At 38.5% G+C, this 18,514-nt stretch overlaps 1 protein-coding gene across 1 annotated transcript in view; it reads left to right on the plus strand.

Annotated features, from left to right (window-relative positions):
- Positions 1–18,514, plus strand: part of sppl3 (signal peptide peptidase 3) — a 93,329-nt gene that overhangs the window by 57,753 nt on the left and 17,062 nt on the right. The window contains exons 3-6 of the mRNA XM_061907974.1: positions 8,976–9,067; positions 9,146–9,265; positions 9,353–9,431; positions 16,511–16,623. Of these exons, the coding sequence (XP_061763958.1) occupies positions 8,976–9,067; positions 9,146–9,265; positions 9,353–9,431; positions 16,511–16,623 (404 nt within the window). The remainder of the gene's footprint in view (positions 1–8,975; positions 9,068–9,145; positions 9,266–9,352; positions 9,432–16,510; positions 16,624–18,514) is intronic.

Genomic DNA, 18,514 nt, shown 5'->3' on the forward strand with positions numbered 1-18,514 from the left:
TGTCTCGGCTCACTAAAAAGAGGCGGTCTGCTCTTTTGACTCGTCCCACCAAAAAGAGTCGGCCGGCTGTTTTGCCTCGGCTCACTAAAATAATTGGGTTCCTTTGGCTCGGCTCGCTAAAAAGAGCCGGTCAGCTCTTTTGGCTCTGCTCACTAAAATAATTGGGCTCTTTTGGCTCGGCTCGCTAAAAAGAGCCGGTCAGCTCTTTTGACTCTGCTCACTAAAATAATTCGGCTCTTTTGGCTCGGCTCACTAAAAAGAGGCGGTCTGCTCTTTTGACTCGTCTCACCAAAAAGAGCCGGTCAACTCTTTTGACTCTGCTCACTAAAATAATTTGGCTCTTTTGGCTCGGCTCACTAAAAAGAGGCGGTCTGCTCTTTTGACTCGTCTCACCAAAAAGAGTTGGATGGCTCTTTTGACTCTGCTCACTAAAATAATTCTGCTCTTTTGGCTCGGCTCACTAAAAAGAGGCGGTGAGCTTTTTTGGCTCTGCTCACTAAAAAGAGGCGGTCTGCTCTTTTGACTCGTCTCACCAAAAAGAGTCGGACGGCTCTTTTGGCTCGGCTCTCTAAAATAATTGGGCTCTTTTGGCTCGGCTCGCTAAAAAGAGCCGGTCAGCTCTTTTGACTCTGCTCACTAAAATAATTCGGCTCTTTTGGCTCGGCTCACTAAAAAGAGGCGGTCTGCCTTTTTGACTCGTCTCACCAAAAAGAGTCGGCCGGCTGTTTTGCCTCGGCTCACTAAAATAATTGGGTTCTTTTGGCTCGGCTCGCTAAAAAGAGCCGGTCAGCTCTTTTGGCTCTGCTCACTAAAAAGAGCAGGTGAGCTTTTTTGGCTCTGCTCACTAAAAAGAGGCGGTCTGCTCTTTTGACTCGTCTCACCAAAAAGAGTCGGACGGCTCTTTTGGCTCGGCTCTCTAAAATAATTGGGCTCTTTTGGCTCGGCTCACTAAAAAGAGGCGGTCTGCTCTTTTGACTCGTCTCACCAAAAAGAGTCGGCCAGCTGTTTTGCCTCGGCTCACTAAAATAATTGGGTTCTTTTGGCTCGGCTCGCTAAAAAGAGCCGGTCAGCTCTTTTGGCTCTGCTCACTAAAAAGAGCAGGTGAGCTTTTTTGGCTCTGCTCACTAAAAAGAGGCGGTCTGCTCTTTTGACTCGTCTCACCAAAAAGAGTCGGACGGCTCTTTTGGCTCGGCTCTCTAAAATAATTGGGCTCTTTTGGCTCGGCTCGCTAAAAAGAGCCGGTCAGCTCTTTTGACTCAACTCACTAAAATAATTCGGCTCTTTTGGCTCGGCTCACTAAAAAGAGGCGGTCTGCTCTTTTGACTCGTCTCACCAAAAAGAGTTGGATGGCTCTTTTGACTCGGTTCACTAAAATAATTGGGCTCTTTTGGCTCGGCTCGCTAAAAAGAGCCGGTCAGCTCTTCTGGCTCGGCTCGCTAAAAAGAGCCGGTCAGCTCTTCTGGCTCTGCTCACTAAAAAGAGCAGGTGAGCATTTTTGCCTCTGCTCACTAAAAAGAGGCGGTCTGCTCTTTTGACTCGTCTCACCAAAAAGAGGCGGTCTGCTCTTTTGACTCGTCTCACCAAAAAGAGTCGGACGGCTCTTTTGGCTCGGCTCTCTAAAATAATTGGGCTCTTTTGGCTCGGCTCGCTAAAAAGAGCCGGTCAGCTCTTTTGACTCTGCTCACTAAAATAATTCGGCTCTTTTGGCTCGGCTCACTAAAAAGAGGCGGTCTGCTCTTTTGACTCGTCTCACCAAAAAGAGTGTGATGGCTCTTTTGACTCGGTTCACTAAAATAATTGGGCTCTTTTGGCTCGGCTCGCTAAAAAGAGCCGGTCAGCTCTTTTGGCTCTGCTCACTAAAAAGAGCAGGTGAGCTTTTTTGGCTCTGCTCACTAAAAAGAGGCGGTCTGCTCTTTTGACTCGTCTCACCAAAAAGAGGCGGTCTGCTCTTTTGACTCGTCTCACCAAAAAGAGTCGGACGGCTCTTTTGGCTCGGCTCTCTAAAATAATTGGGCTCTTTTGGCTCGGCTCGCTAAAAAGAGCCGGTCAACTCTTTTGACTCTGCTCACTAAAATAATTCGGCTCTTTTGGCTCGGCTCACTAAAAAGAGGCGGTGTGCTCTTTTGACTCGTCTCACCAAAAAGAGTTGGATGGCTCTTTTGACTCGGTTCACTAAAATAATTGGGCTCTTTTGGCTCGGCTCGCTAAAAAGAGCCGGTGATCTTTTTTGGCTCTGCTCACTAAAAAGAGGCGGTCTGCTCTTTTGACTCGTCTCACCAAAAAGAGTCGGACAGCTCTTTTGGCTCGGCACACTAAAATAATTGGGCTCTTTTGGCTCGTCTCACCAAAAAGAGTCGAACGGCTCTTTTGGCTTGGCTCACTAAAATAATTGGGCTTTTTTGGCTCGGCTCGCTAAAAAGAGCCGGTCAGCTCTTTTGACTCTGCTCACTAAAATAATTCGGCTCTTTTGGCTCGGCTCACTAAAAAGAGGCGGTCTGCTCTTTTGACTCGTCTCACCAAAAAGAGCCGGTCAGCTCTTTTGGCTCGGCTCGCTAAAAAGAGCCGGTCAGCTCTTTTGACTCTGCTCACTAAAATAATTCGGCTCTTTTGGCTCGGCTCACTAAAAAGAGTTGGATGGCTCTTTTGGCTCTGCTCACTAAAATAATTGGGCTCTTTTGGCTCGGCTCGCTAAAAAGAGCCGGTCAGCTCTTTTGGCTCTGCTCACTAAAAAGAGCAGGTGAGCTTTTTTGTCTCTGCTCACTAAAAAGAGGCGGTCTGCTCTTTTGACTCGTCTCACCAAAAAGAGTCGGACGGCTCTTTTGGCTCGGCACACTAAAATAATTGGGCTCTTTTGGCTCGTCTCACCAAAAAGAGTCGGATGGCTCTTTTGGCTTGGCTCACTAAAATAATTGGGCTTTTTTGGCTCGGCTCGCTAAAAAGAGCCGGTCAGCTCTTTTGACTCTGCTCACTAAAATAATTCGGCTCTTTTGGCTCGGCTCACTAAAAAGAGGCGGTCTGCTCTTTTGACTCTGCTCACTAAAATAATTCGGCTCTTTTGGCTCGGCTCGCTAAAAAGAGCCGGTCAGCTCTTTTGACTCTGCTCACTAAAATAATTCGTCTCTTTTGGCTCGGCTCACTAAAATAATTGGGCTCTTTTGGCTCGGCTCGCTAAAAAGAGCCGGTCAGCTCTTTTGGCTCTGCTCACTAAAAAGAGGCAGTCTGCTCTTTTGACTCGTCTCACCAAAAAGAGTCGGACGGCTCTTTTGGCTCGGCACACTAAAATAATTGGGCTCTTTTGGCTCGTCTCACCAAAAAGAGTCGGACGGCTCTTTTGGCTTGGCTCACTAAAATAATTGGGCTTTTTTGGCTCGGCTCGCTAAAAAGAGCCGGTCAGCTCTTTTGACTCTGCTCACTAAAATAATTCGGCTCTTTTGGCTCGTCTCACCAAAAAGAGTCGAACGGCTCTTTTGGCTCGGCTCGCTAAAAAGAGCCGGTCAGCTCTTTTTGCTCGGCTCGCTAAAAAGAGCCGGTCAGCACTTTGGACTCTGCTCACTGAAATAATTCGGCTCTTTTTGTCTCTGCTCACTAAAAAGAGCAGGTGATCTTTTTTGTCTCGGCTCACTAAAATAATTGGGCTCTTTTGGCTCTGCTCACTAAAAAGAGCAGGTGATCTTTTTTGTCTCGGCTCACTAAAAAGAGGCGGTCTGCTCTTTTGACTCGTCTCACCAAAAAGAGTCGGACGGCTCTTTTGGCTCGGCTCACTAAAATAATTGGGCTCTTTTGGCTCGGCTCGCTAAAAAGAGCCGGTCAGCTCTTTTGGCTCTGCTCACTAAAATAATTTGGCTCTTTTGGCTCGGCTCACTAAAATGAGGCGGTCTGCTCTTTTGACTCGTCTCACCAAAAAGAGTCGGACGGCTCTTTTGGCTCGGCTCACTAAAATAATTGGGCTCTTTTGGCTCGGCTCGCTAAAAAGAGCCGGTCAGCTCTTTTGACTCTGCTCACAAAAATAATTGGGCTCTTTTGGCTCGGCTCGCTAAAAAGAGCCGGTCAGCTCTTTTGACTCTGCTCACAAAAATAATTGGGCTCTTTTGGCTCGGCTCGCTAAAAAGAGCCGGTCAGCTCTTTTGGCTCTGCTCACTAAAATAATTCGGCTCCCTTGGCTCGGCTCACTAAAAAGAGAAGGTGAGCTATTTTGTCTCTGCTCACCAAAAAGAGGCGGTCTGCTCTTTTGACTCGTCACACCAAAAAGAGTCGGACGGCTCTTTAGGCTCGGCTCACTAAAAAGAGGCGACTCTTTCGACTCTTTACGAAAATGACGCAGCTCTTTTGCCTCGGTTCACTAAAATAATTTGACTCTTTTGGCTCGGCTCACTAAAAAGCGCTGGTCAGCTCTTTTGGCTCGGCTTACTAAAAAGAGTCGGCACTTTTCGCTCGACTCACTATAAATAGCCAGCCGACTCTTTTGACTCGGCTCACAAAAAAGAGTTGGTCAGCAATTTTGGCTTTTTTGGCTCGGCTTACTAAAAAGAGTCGGCTCTTTTCGCTCGACTCACCATAAATAGCCAGCCGACTCTTTTGACTCGGCTCACAAATAAGAGTTGGTCAGCAATTTAGGCTTTTTTGGCTCGGCTTACTAAAAAGAGTCGGCTCTATTCGCTCGACTCACCATAAATAGCCAGCCGACTCTTTTGACTCGGCTCACAAAAAAGAGTTGGTCAGCAATTTTGGCTTTTTTGGCTCGGCGTACTAAAAAGAGTCGGCTCTTTTCGCTCGACTCACTATAAATAGCCAGCCGACTCTTTTTGACTCGGCTCACAAAAAAGAGTTGGTCAGCAATTTTGGCTCTTTTGGCTCGGCTCACAAAAAAAGAGTCGGCCGGTTCTTTTGGCTCGGCTCATATAAAAGAGTCGACCGGCTCTTTTGATTCGACTCACTAAAAAGAGTTAGCAGGCTCTTATGGCTCGGCTCACTACAAAGAGTCGGCTCTTTTGGCCCTGGCTCACTAAAAAGAGTCAATCAGCTCTTTTGAGGTGGCTGGCTCTTTTGACTCGGCTTACTAAAAAGGGTCAGCAGGCTCTTTTGGCTCGGCTCACTAAAAAGAGTCGGCCGGCTCTTTTGCCTCGGCTCACTAAAGAGAGTTGGCAGGCTCTTTTGGCTCGGCTCACTAAAAAGGGTCAGCAGGCTCTTTTGGCTCGGCTCACTTTAAAGAATAGGCTCTTTTGGCCCCGGCTCGCTATAAAGAGTCGACTTTTTGGGCCCCAGCTGAGTAAAAAGAGTCAAAAAAGCTGGCAGGATCATTTGGCTTGGCTCAATAAGAAGAGTCGGCTGGCTCTTTTGCCTCGGCTCACTAAAGAGAGTTGGCAGGCTCTTTTGGCTCGGCTCACTAAAAAGGGTCAGCAGGCTCTTTTGGCTCGGCTCACTTTAAAGAATAGGCTCTTTTGGCCCCGGCTCGCTATAAAGAGTCGACTTTTTGGGCCCCAGCTGAGTAAAAAGAGTCAAAAAAGCTGGCAGGATCATTTGGCTTGGCTCAATAAGAAGAGTCGGCTGGCTCTTTTGGCTCGGCTCACTAAAAAGAGTCGGCCAGCTCTTTTGGCTTGGCTCACTAAAAAGTGTCGGCCGGCTCTTTTGGATCGGCTCACTAAAAAGAGTCGGCCAGCTCTTTTGCCTTGGCTCACTAAAATAATTCAGCTGTTTTGGCTCTGCTCACAAAAAGAGGCGGTCTGCTCTTTTGGCTCGGCTTGCTAAAATAATTGGGTTCTTTTGGCTCGGCTCGCTAAAAAGAGCCGGTCAGCTCTTTTGGCTCTGCTCACTAAAAAGAGCAGGTGATCTTTTTTGGCTCTGCTCACCAAAAAGAGGTGGTCTGCTCTTTTGACTCGGCTCACTAAAAAGAGTTAGCAGGCTCTTTTGGCTCGGCTCACTTTAAAGAATAGGCTCTTTTGGCCCCGGCTTGCTATAAAGAGTTAGCTGGCTCTTTTGACTCGGCTCACTAAAAAGGGTCAGCAGGCTCTTTTGGCTCGGCTCACTAAAAAGAGTCGGCTCTTCTGGCTCGGCTCACTAATAAGAGTCGGACAGCTCTTTTGGCCCCGGCTCACTAAAAAGAGCCACCACATTTGGCTTGGCTCACTAAAAAGAGCCATGTCTTTCGGCTCCTATGTGGCTCCTCAGATGTTTTGTCAGGTGAAGTGATTTATTTACCAAATGTGCAAAATGAATGAATCATATCAAAAGACATCAGATGGAACCTATGTGTAGTATTTATATGGCTTTATCGCTGAGCTTGGTATAACTTAACATACACATATAAAGATCCATTTTAATTTGTGAAAATACACAAAATCGACAAAATACAACTTAAATGTGCAAAAGCAGCATCCAGGTGAGGTTCTGACGAAGATTGCCATTCCAAAGAAACCAAGGCCTCAGCTTCAGCTGATCCTGTTTCTCCTTCCTGTTACCACATGTGAGAGTGCCGCTTGTTTGTGACATTTTCACCTTACCAAGTCTAGACTTTCAAATGTGTCCAAAGTTGTACTCTTTGTCCTGCTTGTCATTCATCTTTGGTCAGATGGTCAAACCCTCTGCCTCTCGTCTCCACCTCCACACCCCGTCTGTGTTCCAGTCACACACCGCTACAAGCACACACGTCGACCAATGCGTTTTTGCGCGTCTGTAAACCCTCCCCTCTCCAGTGTAGTCCCAGTCACACACCATCATCATCTGCGGTCACTAGAACGAGTACGACGTAGTGGTGTATCCCTTTATGGAGGATGCCTGTGCGTGACTTAGTTTTAACGTGGGGAGACTGGTGCACAGACAGTCACCACACGATCCTTGACAGAATCGGGTCAGGGTTCAGTGGTGTGGAGTCCCAAGACTGGGGACCCTTTTCTGCTGCAGCCTTCTTCTTTTTTCAGGGATGTACCCCATGTGAGCATTTTTTTAATTCAAGTACCCCCTAATCAGAGCAAAGTATTATTGGTTGAAAAGAAGAGATAAAGATGTAAAATCCAGCTCTATGTCATCAGTTTCTGATTTATTAAATTGTATAACAGGGACAAATATTGCTCATTTGTAGTGGTCTTTCTTGAACTATTTGGAAAAAGAGATAAAAATAACTAAAAACTTGTTGAAAAATAAACATGTGTGTGACGGTCTCTCACCGTCCGGGTTCCATGGACCACCAGAGATAGACATTACGTCAAGCAGTTTGTTACTTTTGTTTTATTATTTCAATAAAACCATTCAGCTTTTGCTTTTCAGCCAGCCGCGTCTGCGTCTTCCTCTGGCTCTCTTCCTCTTCCGCGCTCGCTTCACGTCCGCTTCTCTCTGGCTTCGTCTCTGGTCTACGCCTCTCCCCCCCACGTTTCCAGCTGTCGCCCTTTTACAGAGTGTGCCAGGATTATTTAATTGTGCCCAGCTGGGCGCCTCCTCGCCGCCATCTTGGGCCGGGCTCCGGCGTGCCCTGCCTCACTGTCGGACTGCCGGCCCCACCTCTCCACAAAGTGATGAAATTATAAATAAAGATTTATACACATAGAAGTAATCATCAACTTAAAGTGCATTCTTTGGGGATTGTAATAGAGATCCATCTGGATTCATCAATTTTATTCTAAAAATTTCTTCACAAAAAAAGAAATCTTTAACATCAATATTTATGGAACATGTCCACAAAAAAATCTAGCTGTCAACACTGAATATTGCATTGTTGCATTTCTTTTCACAGTTTATGAACTTACATTCATATTTTGTTGAAGTATTATTCAATAAATATTAGGGGCATGGGAAAAAATCGATTCTAATGCGTTGTGCGATTCAGAATCGATTAAAAATCTATTTTTTATTTATTTATTTATTTTATATTTACTTTTTTTTTTTATCGATCCAACAAACCACTACATAGCAATACCAATTCCAAAACCAAACCTGACCCAGCAACACTCAGAACTGCAATAAACAGAGCAATTGAGAGGAGACACAAACACGACACAGAACAAACCAAAAGTAGTGAAACAAAACTGAATATTATCATCAACAGTATCAATATTAGTTTTATTTTCAGCATAGCAATGATTAAAAATCCCTCATTTACATTATCATTAGACATTTATAAAAAAAAAAAAAAACAACAACAATAGTGTCACAGTGGCTTACACTTGCATCGCATCTCATAAGCTTGACAACACACTGTGTCCAATGTTTTCACACAGATAAAATAAGTCATATTTTTGGTTCGTTTAATAGTTCAAACAAATTTACATTATTGCAATCAGTTGATAAAACATTGTCCTTTATAATTATAAAAGCTTTTTTTTTTTTTTAAATCTACTATACTCTGCTAACATGTCAGCAGACTGGGGTAGATCCTGCTGAAATCCTATGTATTGAATGAATACAGAATCCTTTTGAATCGGAAAAATTTCGTGTTTGAGTCGAGAATCTCGTTGAATCGAAAAAATCGATATATTATCGATTCGCGACCCCAAGAATCCACATTGAATCGAATCGTGGGACACCCAAAGATTCGCAGCCCTAATAAATATATTTATAAAGTATTTTTTAATTGTTGCTATTTTTAGATTATTTAAAAAAAAATCTCACATACCTCTTGGCATACCTTCAAGATCCCCCAGGGGTACGCGTACACCCATTTGAGAACCACTGTCCTAGTGCCCCAAGACCCCATAGAGGAGCCGGATGCACTTAAAGGTCATACCTAGGACACCCCAGTCACACACACACTGCTACAATCACACATGTTGATCACCGCAGCTTTAAAGGACCAAACAAATAAACCTTTAGATCGGGAGTCGACACACTCAATCAAGAGCCTGATCCCGTCGTTCACTCGGCGAGCGAGCCACCACTACTGACCTGACTTAATGAAGTTCATGGATTGACTCGGACAGGAAGCAGGGCTTTCTATCAGAGTCTAGTTAGCAGGTCAGACCTCTGAAGGATGACTGAATGTGTTGCAGGTCATTAAACATGGACTGTGAGAACCAAGAGAAGGACAAAGATGGCAACCCCACAACAACGGGCTCTTTCAACGGCAACAACACAAACAGCAGTGAGTGTTCCCCTCAGACGCTCGGTCTCCAAGACCTCGGTGCCGACGCTAACCTGCTCTCCGGTCCTTGTGCGGCAGGTATTCAGACCATAGACTCCACGCAGGCGCTCTTTCTCCCCATAGGAGCCTCCGTGTCCCTGCTGGTCATGTTCTTCTTCTTTGACTCGGTGCAGGTGGTCTTCACCATCTGCACGGCAGGTAAGGAGACGTCGCTCCTGCCGTTAGCACGCGGCAAGGCGGCTAGTGATGTCTTGTGTCTCTCTCTCTCTCTCTCTCTCTCCCCAGTGCTCGCTACCATCGCGTTCGCTTTCCTTCTCTTGCCAATGTGCCAGTATCTGACCAGACCCTGTTCCCCGCAGAACAAGTAAGCATACCCGTCTAGTCGTACATGGGCCGTGATCAGTGCCATACCTTCTTTTGAGAACATGAATATTAATTGTACTTGAACTTTAAACGTACATAAATTAGTAACAAATGAATAGCAAGTCATTAGTAACATTGAAATAACAACAGCAATATAGGAACAATAGTATTCAGTTTTCCATTTGAACTTTTTGAATTTCCATTTAAGTATTTTAATTACATTATGCTTGTGTAAGGTACCTTTTTGAAACTCTTGTTTTATTTGCACATTTAGACCGGGTGTTGCACACGGCGCTTTTATTGTGAAGGGGGAAGTCTGCTGCTGTTCTGCGCTTGACCATTAAGACAATTTAAGGCTGATGTCGTTCACAACACAACAGATAAGATGTTGTGTGTGTGTATGATTGTTTGTACATTGATGTTACATCCATGATGTCGTTAACAACAACACAATGATGACGTGTGTGTATGATTGTTTGTACATTGATGTTACATCCATGATGTCGTTAACAACAACACAACAGATGTGTTGTGTGTGTATTATTGTTTGTACATTGCTGTTTCATTCATGATGTCGTTCACAACAACACAACAGATGAGATGTGGTGTGTGTATGATTGTTTGTACATTGATGTTACAGCCATGATGTCGTTCACAACAACACAATAATGACGTGTGTGTATGATTGTTTTTACATTGATGTTACGTCCATGATGTCGTTCACAACAACACGTTGATGACATGTGTTGTGTGTGTATGCTTGTTTGTACATTGATGTTACATCCATGATGCCATTAACAACAACACAACATATGAGATGTGTTGTGTGTGTATGATTGTGTGTAGATTGATCTTACATTAATGATGTCGTTCACAACAACACAACAGATAAGGTGTGTGTGTGTGTGTGTGTTTGTGTGTGTGTGTGTGTGTATATGATTGTTTGTACATTGATATTACATCCATGATGTCGTTCACAACAACACAACAAATGAGATGTTGTGTGTGTATGATTGTTTGTACATTGATGTTACATCCCTGATGTTGTTAACAAAAGCACAACAGATCAGGTGTGTGTGTGTTTTTACATTGATGTTACATCCATGATGTCGTTCACAACAACACAACAGATGAGACGCGTTGTGTATGATTGATTTTACATTGATGTTACATCCATTCACAAGACAACATGTGAGATGTGTTGTGTGTGTGTTTGTTTGTACATTGATCTTACATTAATGATGTCGTTCACAACAACACAACAGATAAGGTGTGTGTGCGTGCGTGTGTGCGATTATTCGTACATTGATGTTACATCCATGATGTCGTTCACAATAACACAACAGATGAGATGCTGTGTGTATGATTGTTTGTACATTGATGTTACATCCATGATGTCGTTCACAACAGATGAGATGTGTTGTGTGTGTACGATTGTTCTTGCTATCTTTAGCTTTCTCTTTCAAGTGGTCGTCTGCACATGTTTAGTTTAGGACGTGTGTCAGGGGTAAATAAGCATACAGGACATATTATTTTCCAAACAATTGTTCATTATCTTCACAATAACATTTCACTCACATTCTTGTCATTGTTTCTGATATTCTGCTTTTACTAGCCGATTCCGTTCTAAAGGCCAATTTTGTGACTCCGTCCTCCATTGCGTTAATGCAGATTTGCCTTTCTTATTTAGGTGAGTTTATTTGATTCTAAATACTTGCGCTGTCAAATAAAAAGCAACAATGATAACATTCCAAACTTCTAGTAGACCTGATCTTTCTTTAAATCACTCATCCCTTTCACAGTCACAAACTCAGGAATTTGCATGCACATTGCGCGGTTTTTGTTCCAGATTACACTATTTATACGATGTGGAGAAGTCATAATCAAAAATCTAAATGTGATAAATTGTCCAGCCTATCCACAAACTTTGACACTAGTGAGAAGGTCTGCAAAGTCACAATTAGGTGAATAAAATAGGATTACAGGCCAAATGCCCCATAGAAATAAATAAATAAATGATAAATGGGTTGTACTTGTATAGCGCTTTTCTACCTTCAAGGTACTCAAAGCGCTTTGACACTACTTCCACATTTACCCATTCACACACACATTCACACACTGATGGAGGGAGCTGCCATGCAAGGCGCCAACCAGCACCCATCAGGAGCAAGGGTGAAGTGTCTTGCTCAGGACACAACGGACGTGACGAGGTTGGTACTAGGTGGGATTTGAACCAGTGACCCTTGGGTTGCGCACGGTCACTCTCCCACTGCGCCACGCCGTACAATATTACAGCTTCAAGTTGGATGGGCAATATGAGCCCATCAACACCGTTAAACGAGGAGGAATGTTGACTTGTTTCATTGTGTCCACAATGTACATTATTATAAAGATAATAATAGCAGTGTTACATGTACATTATTTTTATAGGGATATTAGCATTGTTACATATACATTATTATATATTATTATTATAAAGATTTTAGCCTACATTTATTACAAATATATTAGTATTGTTACATGTACAATTATTTTAGAGATGATAGTAGTATTGGTACATGTTTATTATCATTATAAAGATCATATTAGCATTGTTACATGTTTAATATTATATATTATTATTATAAAGATATTTGCATTGTTAAATGTACATTATTATTATTATAAAGATATTAGCATTGTTACATGTACATTACATATTTTCTATAAAGATACTAGCATTGTTACATGTACATTATTATTATTCTAAAGATGATATTGTTACATGTACATTTATTATAAAGTTGATATTAGCATTGTTACATGTACATTATCATTGTAAAGATGACATTAGCTTTTTTACATGTACATTATTATAAAGATATGAGCATTGTTACATGTACATTTATTATAAAGAGAAGGTCATTGTACATGTACGTTATCATTGTAAAGATATTAGCATTGCTTCATGTAGATTGTTATTATAAAGACAATATTAGCATTGTTACATGTACATTATTATTATAAATATAGTAGTATTGTTACATGTATGTTATTATAAATCTGTTAGTATTGTTACATGTACATTATTATTATAAGGATTATAATAGCATTGTTACATGTACCATATTATAAATATATTACCATTGTTACATGTACATTATTATTATTGTAAAGATATTAGCATTGTTACATGTACATTATAATAAAGTTACTGGCATTGTTATATGTACATTTATTAGAAGGATGATATTAGTATTTTTACATGTACATTATTATTACTTTACAGATATTAGCATTATTACATGTATTTTAAAGATATTAGCATTGTTACATGTACATTTATTATAAAGATGATATGAGCATTGTTACATGTACATTTATTATAAAGATAATATTAGCATTGTTGTATGTACGTTATCATTGTAAAGATATTAGCATTGCTTCATGTAGATTGTTATTATAAAGACGATATTAGCATTGTTACATGTACAATATTATTATAAATATAGTAGTATTGTTACATGTATGTTATTATAAATCTGTTAGTATTGTTACATGTACATTATTATTATAAGGATTATAATAGCATTGTTACATATACCATATTATAAATATATTAGCATTGTTACATGTACATTATTATTATTGTAAAGATATTAGCATTGTTACATGTACATTATAATAAAGTTACTGGCATTGTTATATGTACATTTATTAGAAGGATGATATTAGTATTTTTACATGTACATTATTATTACTTTACAGATATTAGCATTGTTACATGTATTTTAAAGATATTAGCATTGTTACATGTACATTTATTATAAAGATGATATTAGCATTGTTTTATGCACATATATTATAAAGATTATACTAGCATTGTTTTATGTACATTATCTTTATAAAGATGATATTAGCATTGTTACATTTACATTATTATAAAGATATTGGCATTGTTACATCTACATTATTATTATTCTGAAGATGATATTGTTACATGTACATTTATTATAAAGTTGATATTAGCATTGTTACATGTACACTATCATTATAAAGATGACATTAGCTTTTTTACATGTACATTATTATAAAGATATGAGCCTTGTTTCATGTACATTTATTCTAAAGATAATATTAGCATTGTTACATGTACATTATCATTGTAAATATATTAGCATTGTTATTATAAAGACGATATTAGCATTGTTACATGTACAATATTATTATAAATATAGTAGTATTGTTACATGTATGTTATTATAAATCTGTTAGTATTGTTACATGTACATTATTATTATAAGGATTATAATAGCATTGTTACATATACCATATTATAAATATATTAGCATTGTTACATGTACATTATTATTATTGTAAAGATATTAGCATTGTTACATGTACATTATAATAAAGTTACTGGCATTGTTATATGTACATTTATTAGAAGGATGATATTAGTATTTTTACATGTACATTATTATTACTTTACAGATATTAGCATTGTTACATGTATTTTAAAGATATTAGCATTGTTACATGTACATTTATTATAAAGATGATATTAGCATTGTTTTATGCACATTTATTATAAAGATTATACTAGCATTGTTTTATGTACATTATCTTTATAAAGATGATATTAGCATTGTTACATTTACATTATTATAAAGATATTGGCATTGTTACATCTACATTATTATTATTCTGAAGATGATATTGTTACATGTACATTTATTATAAAGTTGATATTAGCATTGTTACATGTACACTATCATTATAAAGATGACATTAGCTTTTTTACATGTACATTATTATAAAGATATGAGCCTTGTTTCATGTACATTTATTCTAAAGATAATATTAGCATTGTTACATGTACATTATCATTGTAAATATATTAGCATTGTTATTATAAAGACGATATTAGCATTGTTACATGTACATTATTATTATAAATATATTAGTATTGTTACATGTATATTATTATAAATCTGTTAGCATTGTTACATGTACATTATTATTGTAAGGATTATAATAGCATTGTTACATGTACCATATTATAAATATATTAGCATTCTTACATGTACATTGTTATTATTGTAAAGATATTAGCATTGTTACATGTACATTATTATAAAGATACTGGCATTGGTATATGTACATTTATTTGAAGGATGATATTAGCATTTTTACATGTACATTATTATTAATATACCGATATTAGCATTGTTACATGTATTTTAAAGATATTAGCATTGTTACATGTACATTTATTATAAAGGTGATATTAGCATTGTTTTATGTACATTTATTATAAAGAGGATATTAGCATTGTTTTATGTACATTATCTTTACAAAGATGATATTGGCATTGTTACATCTACATTATTATAAAGATATTGGCATTGTTACATCTACATTATTATTATTCTAAAGATGATATTGTTACATGTACATTTATTATAAAGTTGATATTAGCATTGTTACATGTACACTATCATTATAAAGATGACATTAGCTTTTTTACATGTACATTATTATAAAGATATGAGCATATCACAACATGCTAACATGCTATTTAAATGTACATTTATTATAAAGATAATATTAGCATTGTTACATGTACATTATCATTGTAAAGATATTAGCATTGTTACATGTACATTATTATTATAAATATATTAGTATTGTTACATGTATATTTTTATAAATCTGTTAGCGTTGTTACATGTACATTATTATTGTAAGGATTATAATAGCATTGTTACATGTACCATATTATAAATATATTCGCATTCTTACATGTACATTGTTATTATTGTAAAGATATTAGCATTGTTACATGTACATTAATATAAAGATACTGGCATTGGTATATATACATTTATTTGAAGGATGATATTAGCATTTTTACATGTACATTATCATTGTAAAGATATTAGCATTGTTACGTGTACATTATTATTATAAATATATTAGTATTGTTACATGTATATTATTATAAATCTGTTAGCATTGTTACATGTACATTATTATTGTAAGGATTATAATAGCATTGTTACATGTACCATATTATAAATATATTAGCATTCTTACATGCACATTGTTATTATTGTAAAGATATTAGCATTGTTACATGTACATTATTATAAAGATACTGGCATTGGTATATGTACATTTATTTGAAGGATGATATTAGCATTTTTACATGTACATTATTATTATTATACCGATATTAGCATTGTTACATGTATTTTAAAGATATTAGCATTGTTACATGTACATTTATTATAAAGATGATATTAGCATTGTTTTATGTACATTTATTATAAAGAGGATATTAGCATTGTTTTATGTACATTTATTATAAAGAGGATATTAGCATTGTTTTATGTACATTATCTTTATAAAGATGATATTGGCATTGTTACATCTACATTATTATAAAGATATTGGAATTGGTGCATGTACATTTATTAGAAGGATGATATTAGCATTTTACATGTACATTATTATTATAAAGATATTAGTATTGTTACATGTACATTTATTATAAAGATAATATTAGCATTGTTACATGTATTATAAAGATATTAGCAATGTTACACGTACATTATTATGAGGATATTAGTATTGTTACATGTACATTATTATTATAAAGATATTAGCACTGTTGCATGTGCATTATTATTGTAAAGATATTAGTATTGTTACATGTACATTTATTATAAAGATAATATTAGCATTGTAACATGTATTATAAAAATATTAGCAATGTTACACGTACATTATTATGAAGATATTAGCATTGTTGCATGTGCATTATTATTGTAAAGATATTAGCATTGTTACATGTACATTATTATATATTATTATAAAGATAATATAAGCATTGTTACAAATACATTATTATCATTAATATGAATATGATATTACCATTTTTACATACACATTATAATTACAAAAATTATATTAGAATTGTGACATGTGCATTTATATTATTATAAAGATGATATTAGAATTGTTACATGTACATTATCATGGCAGAGATGTTATTAGCATGTGTAAAAAATGAATTGGGTGTGTGTGCTGTTGCAGGATTTCGTTCGGCTGCTGCGGTCGCTTCACTCTGGCCGAGCTGCTGTCCTTTTCGCTGTCGGTGCTGTTGGTGCTGATCTGGGTGCTGACTGGACACTGGCTCCTCATGGACGGTGCGTCACTTACTAGCCTCCTCTAAGAGCCCGAGCTAGTTTCTTCATCTTCTGTAACATGAAAAATGTACTATTTAAACGTCCTTCCTTGTAGTACTTGTTCTAACCAGCAGGGGCGATAGTTTTCTGGTTTCAAGTCTGGATTGTGTTCCTAAGTTCTGTCAGAGAAGTTCATTCCAGACTGGTCGTTGTAGAAGGATGAAGACTTGTTCTAAACAGGAGATCAGAACATTCACACACAGATTGTGGCATGCCTGCATATCCAAAATAACTTGAAGGAGCTTGATATTGTCCACCACGGTTGATCATGTGTCATTAAGTTTCTAGTCTTGTTTCATTGTGTACACCAGGGGTGCCCACACTTTTTCTGCAGGCGAGCTACTTTTCAATTGACCAACTCGAGGGGATCTACCTCATTTATATATATCATTTACATTTATTTATTTATGAAAGAGACATTTTTGTAAACAAGTTAAATGTGTTTAATGATAATACAAGCATGTGTAACACATATAGATGTCTTTCTTTCACGAAGACAAGAATATAAGTTGGTGTATTACCTGATTCTAATGACTTGCATTGATTGGAATCAGACAGTAATGATGATAACGCCCACATTTTCAAATGGAGGAGAACAAAAGTTGTCCTTTCTGTACAATACCACATGAAAGTGGTTGGTTTTTGGCATCTAATTCATCCAGCTTCCATACACTTTACAAGAAAAACATTGGCGGCAAATTCCGTAGCTTGCTTGATTGACATTCACGGCACCCGAGGGTCTTGTGAGATGACGCTGGCTGCTGCCAGTTCATTATTATGAAAAAATGACAGAGAGGAAGGCGAGAAACACTTTTTATTTCAACAGACTTTCGCGCCGTCCCTTCCGTCAAAACTCTAAAGGCCGATTGCACATTTCCTATCTTCACAATAAAAGTCTCGGAAAGCTGGCGTGCACAAGTGATGTGCACCCCAGCTTTCTGAGGGATCGCTTGTGCACGCCAGTTTTCCGAGACTCTGTATTTAGTTAGCGCAGGCAGCATGAAGCAGGGCTGTTATTGGGAAGATAGGAAATGTGCAGTCGGCCTTTAGAGTTTTGACGGAAGGTACGGCGCGAGAGTCTGTTGAAATAAAAAGTGTTTCTCGCCTTCCTCTCGGTCATATTTTCATAACGATGATCTTGCAGCAGCCAGCGTCATCTCACAAGACCTCCGGTACCGTGAATGTCATTTAAGTGACGTCTTGGTGAAGATTGATGATCACTCATTTTTAGGTCTATTTTTTTTAAAAGCCTGGCTCGAGATCGACTAACGCACACACACCCCGCCCCCCCCCACATACAGACACACGCCCCGCCCCCACACACACACACACACACACACACACACACACACACACCCCCCGCGGTCGACTGGTAGCTCGCGATCGACGTAATGGGCACCCCTGGTGTACACCATAGTTGATCAGGTGCCATTAAAGGCCTACTGAAACCCACTACTACCGACCACGCAGTCTGATAGTTTATATATCAATGATGAAATTTTATAGGGGAACATTATCACCAGACCTATGTAAGCGTCAATATATACCTTGATGTTGCAGAAAAAAGACCATATTTTTTTAAACCGATTTCCGAACTCTAAATGGGTGAATTTTGGCGAATTAAACGCCTTTCTGTTTATCGCTCTTTTTGCGATGACGTCAGAACGTGACGTCACCAAGTTAATACAGCCGCCATTTTCATTTCCTCGAACACATTGCAAACACCAGGTCTCAGCTCTGTTATTTTCCGTTTTTTTCGACAATTTTTGGGAACCTTGGAGACATCATGCCTTGTCGGTGTGTTGTCGGAGGGTGTGACAACACTAACAGGGAGGGATTCAAGTTGCTCCAC

The sequence above is a fragment of the Nerophis ophidion genome, linkage group LG08 (genome assembly GCF_033978795.1).
Source record: "Nerophis ophidion isolate RoL-2023_Sa linkage group LG08, RoL_Noph_v1.0, whole genome shotgun sequence".
NCBI lineage: Eukaryota > Metazoa > Chordata > Actinopteri > Syngnathiformes > Syngnathidae > Nerophis > Nerophis ophidion.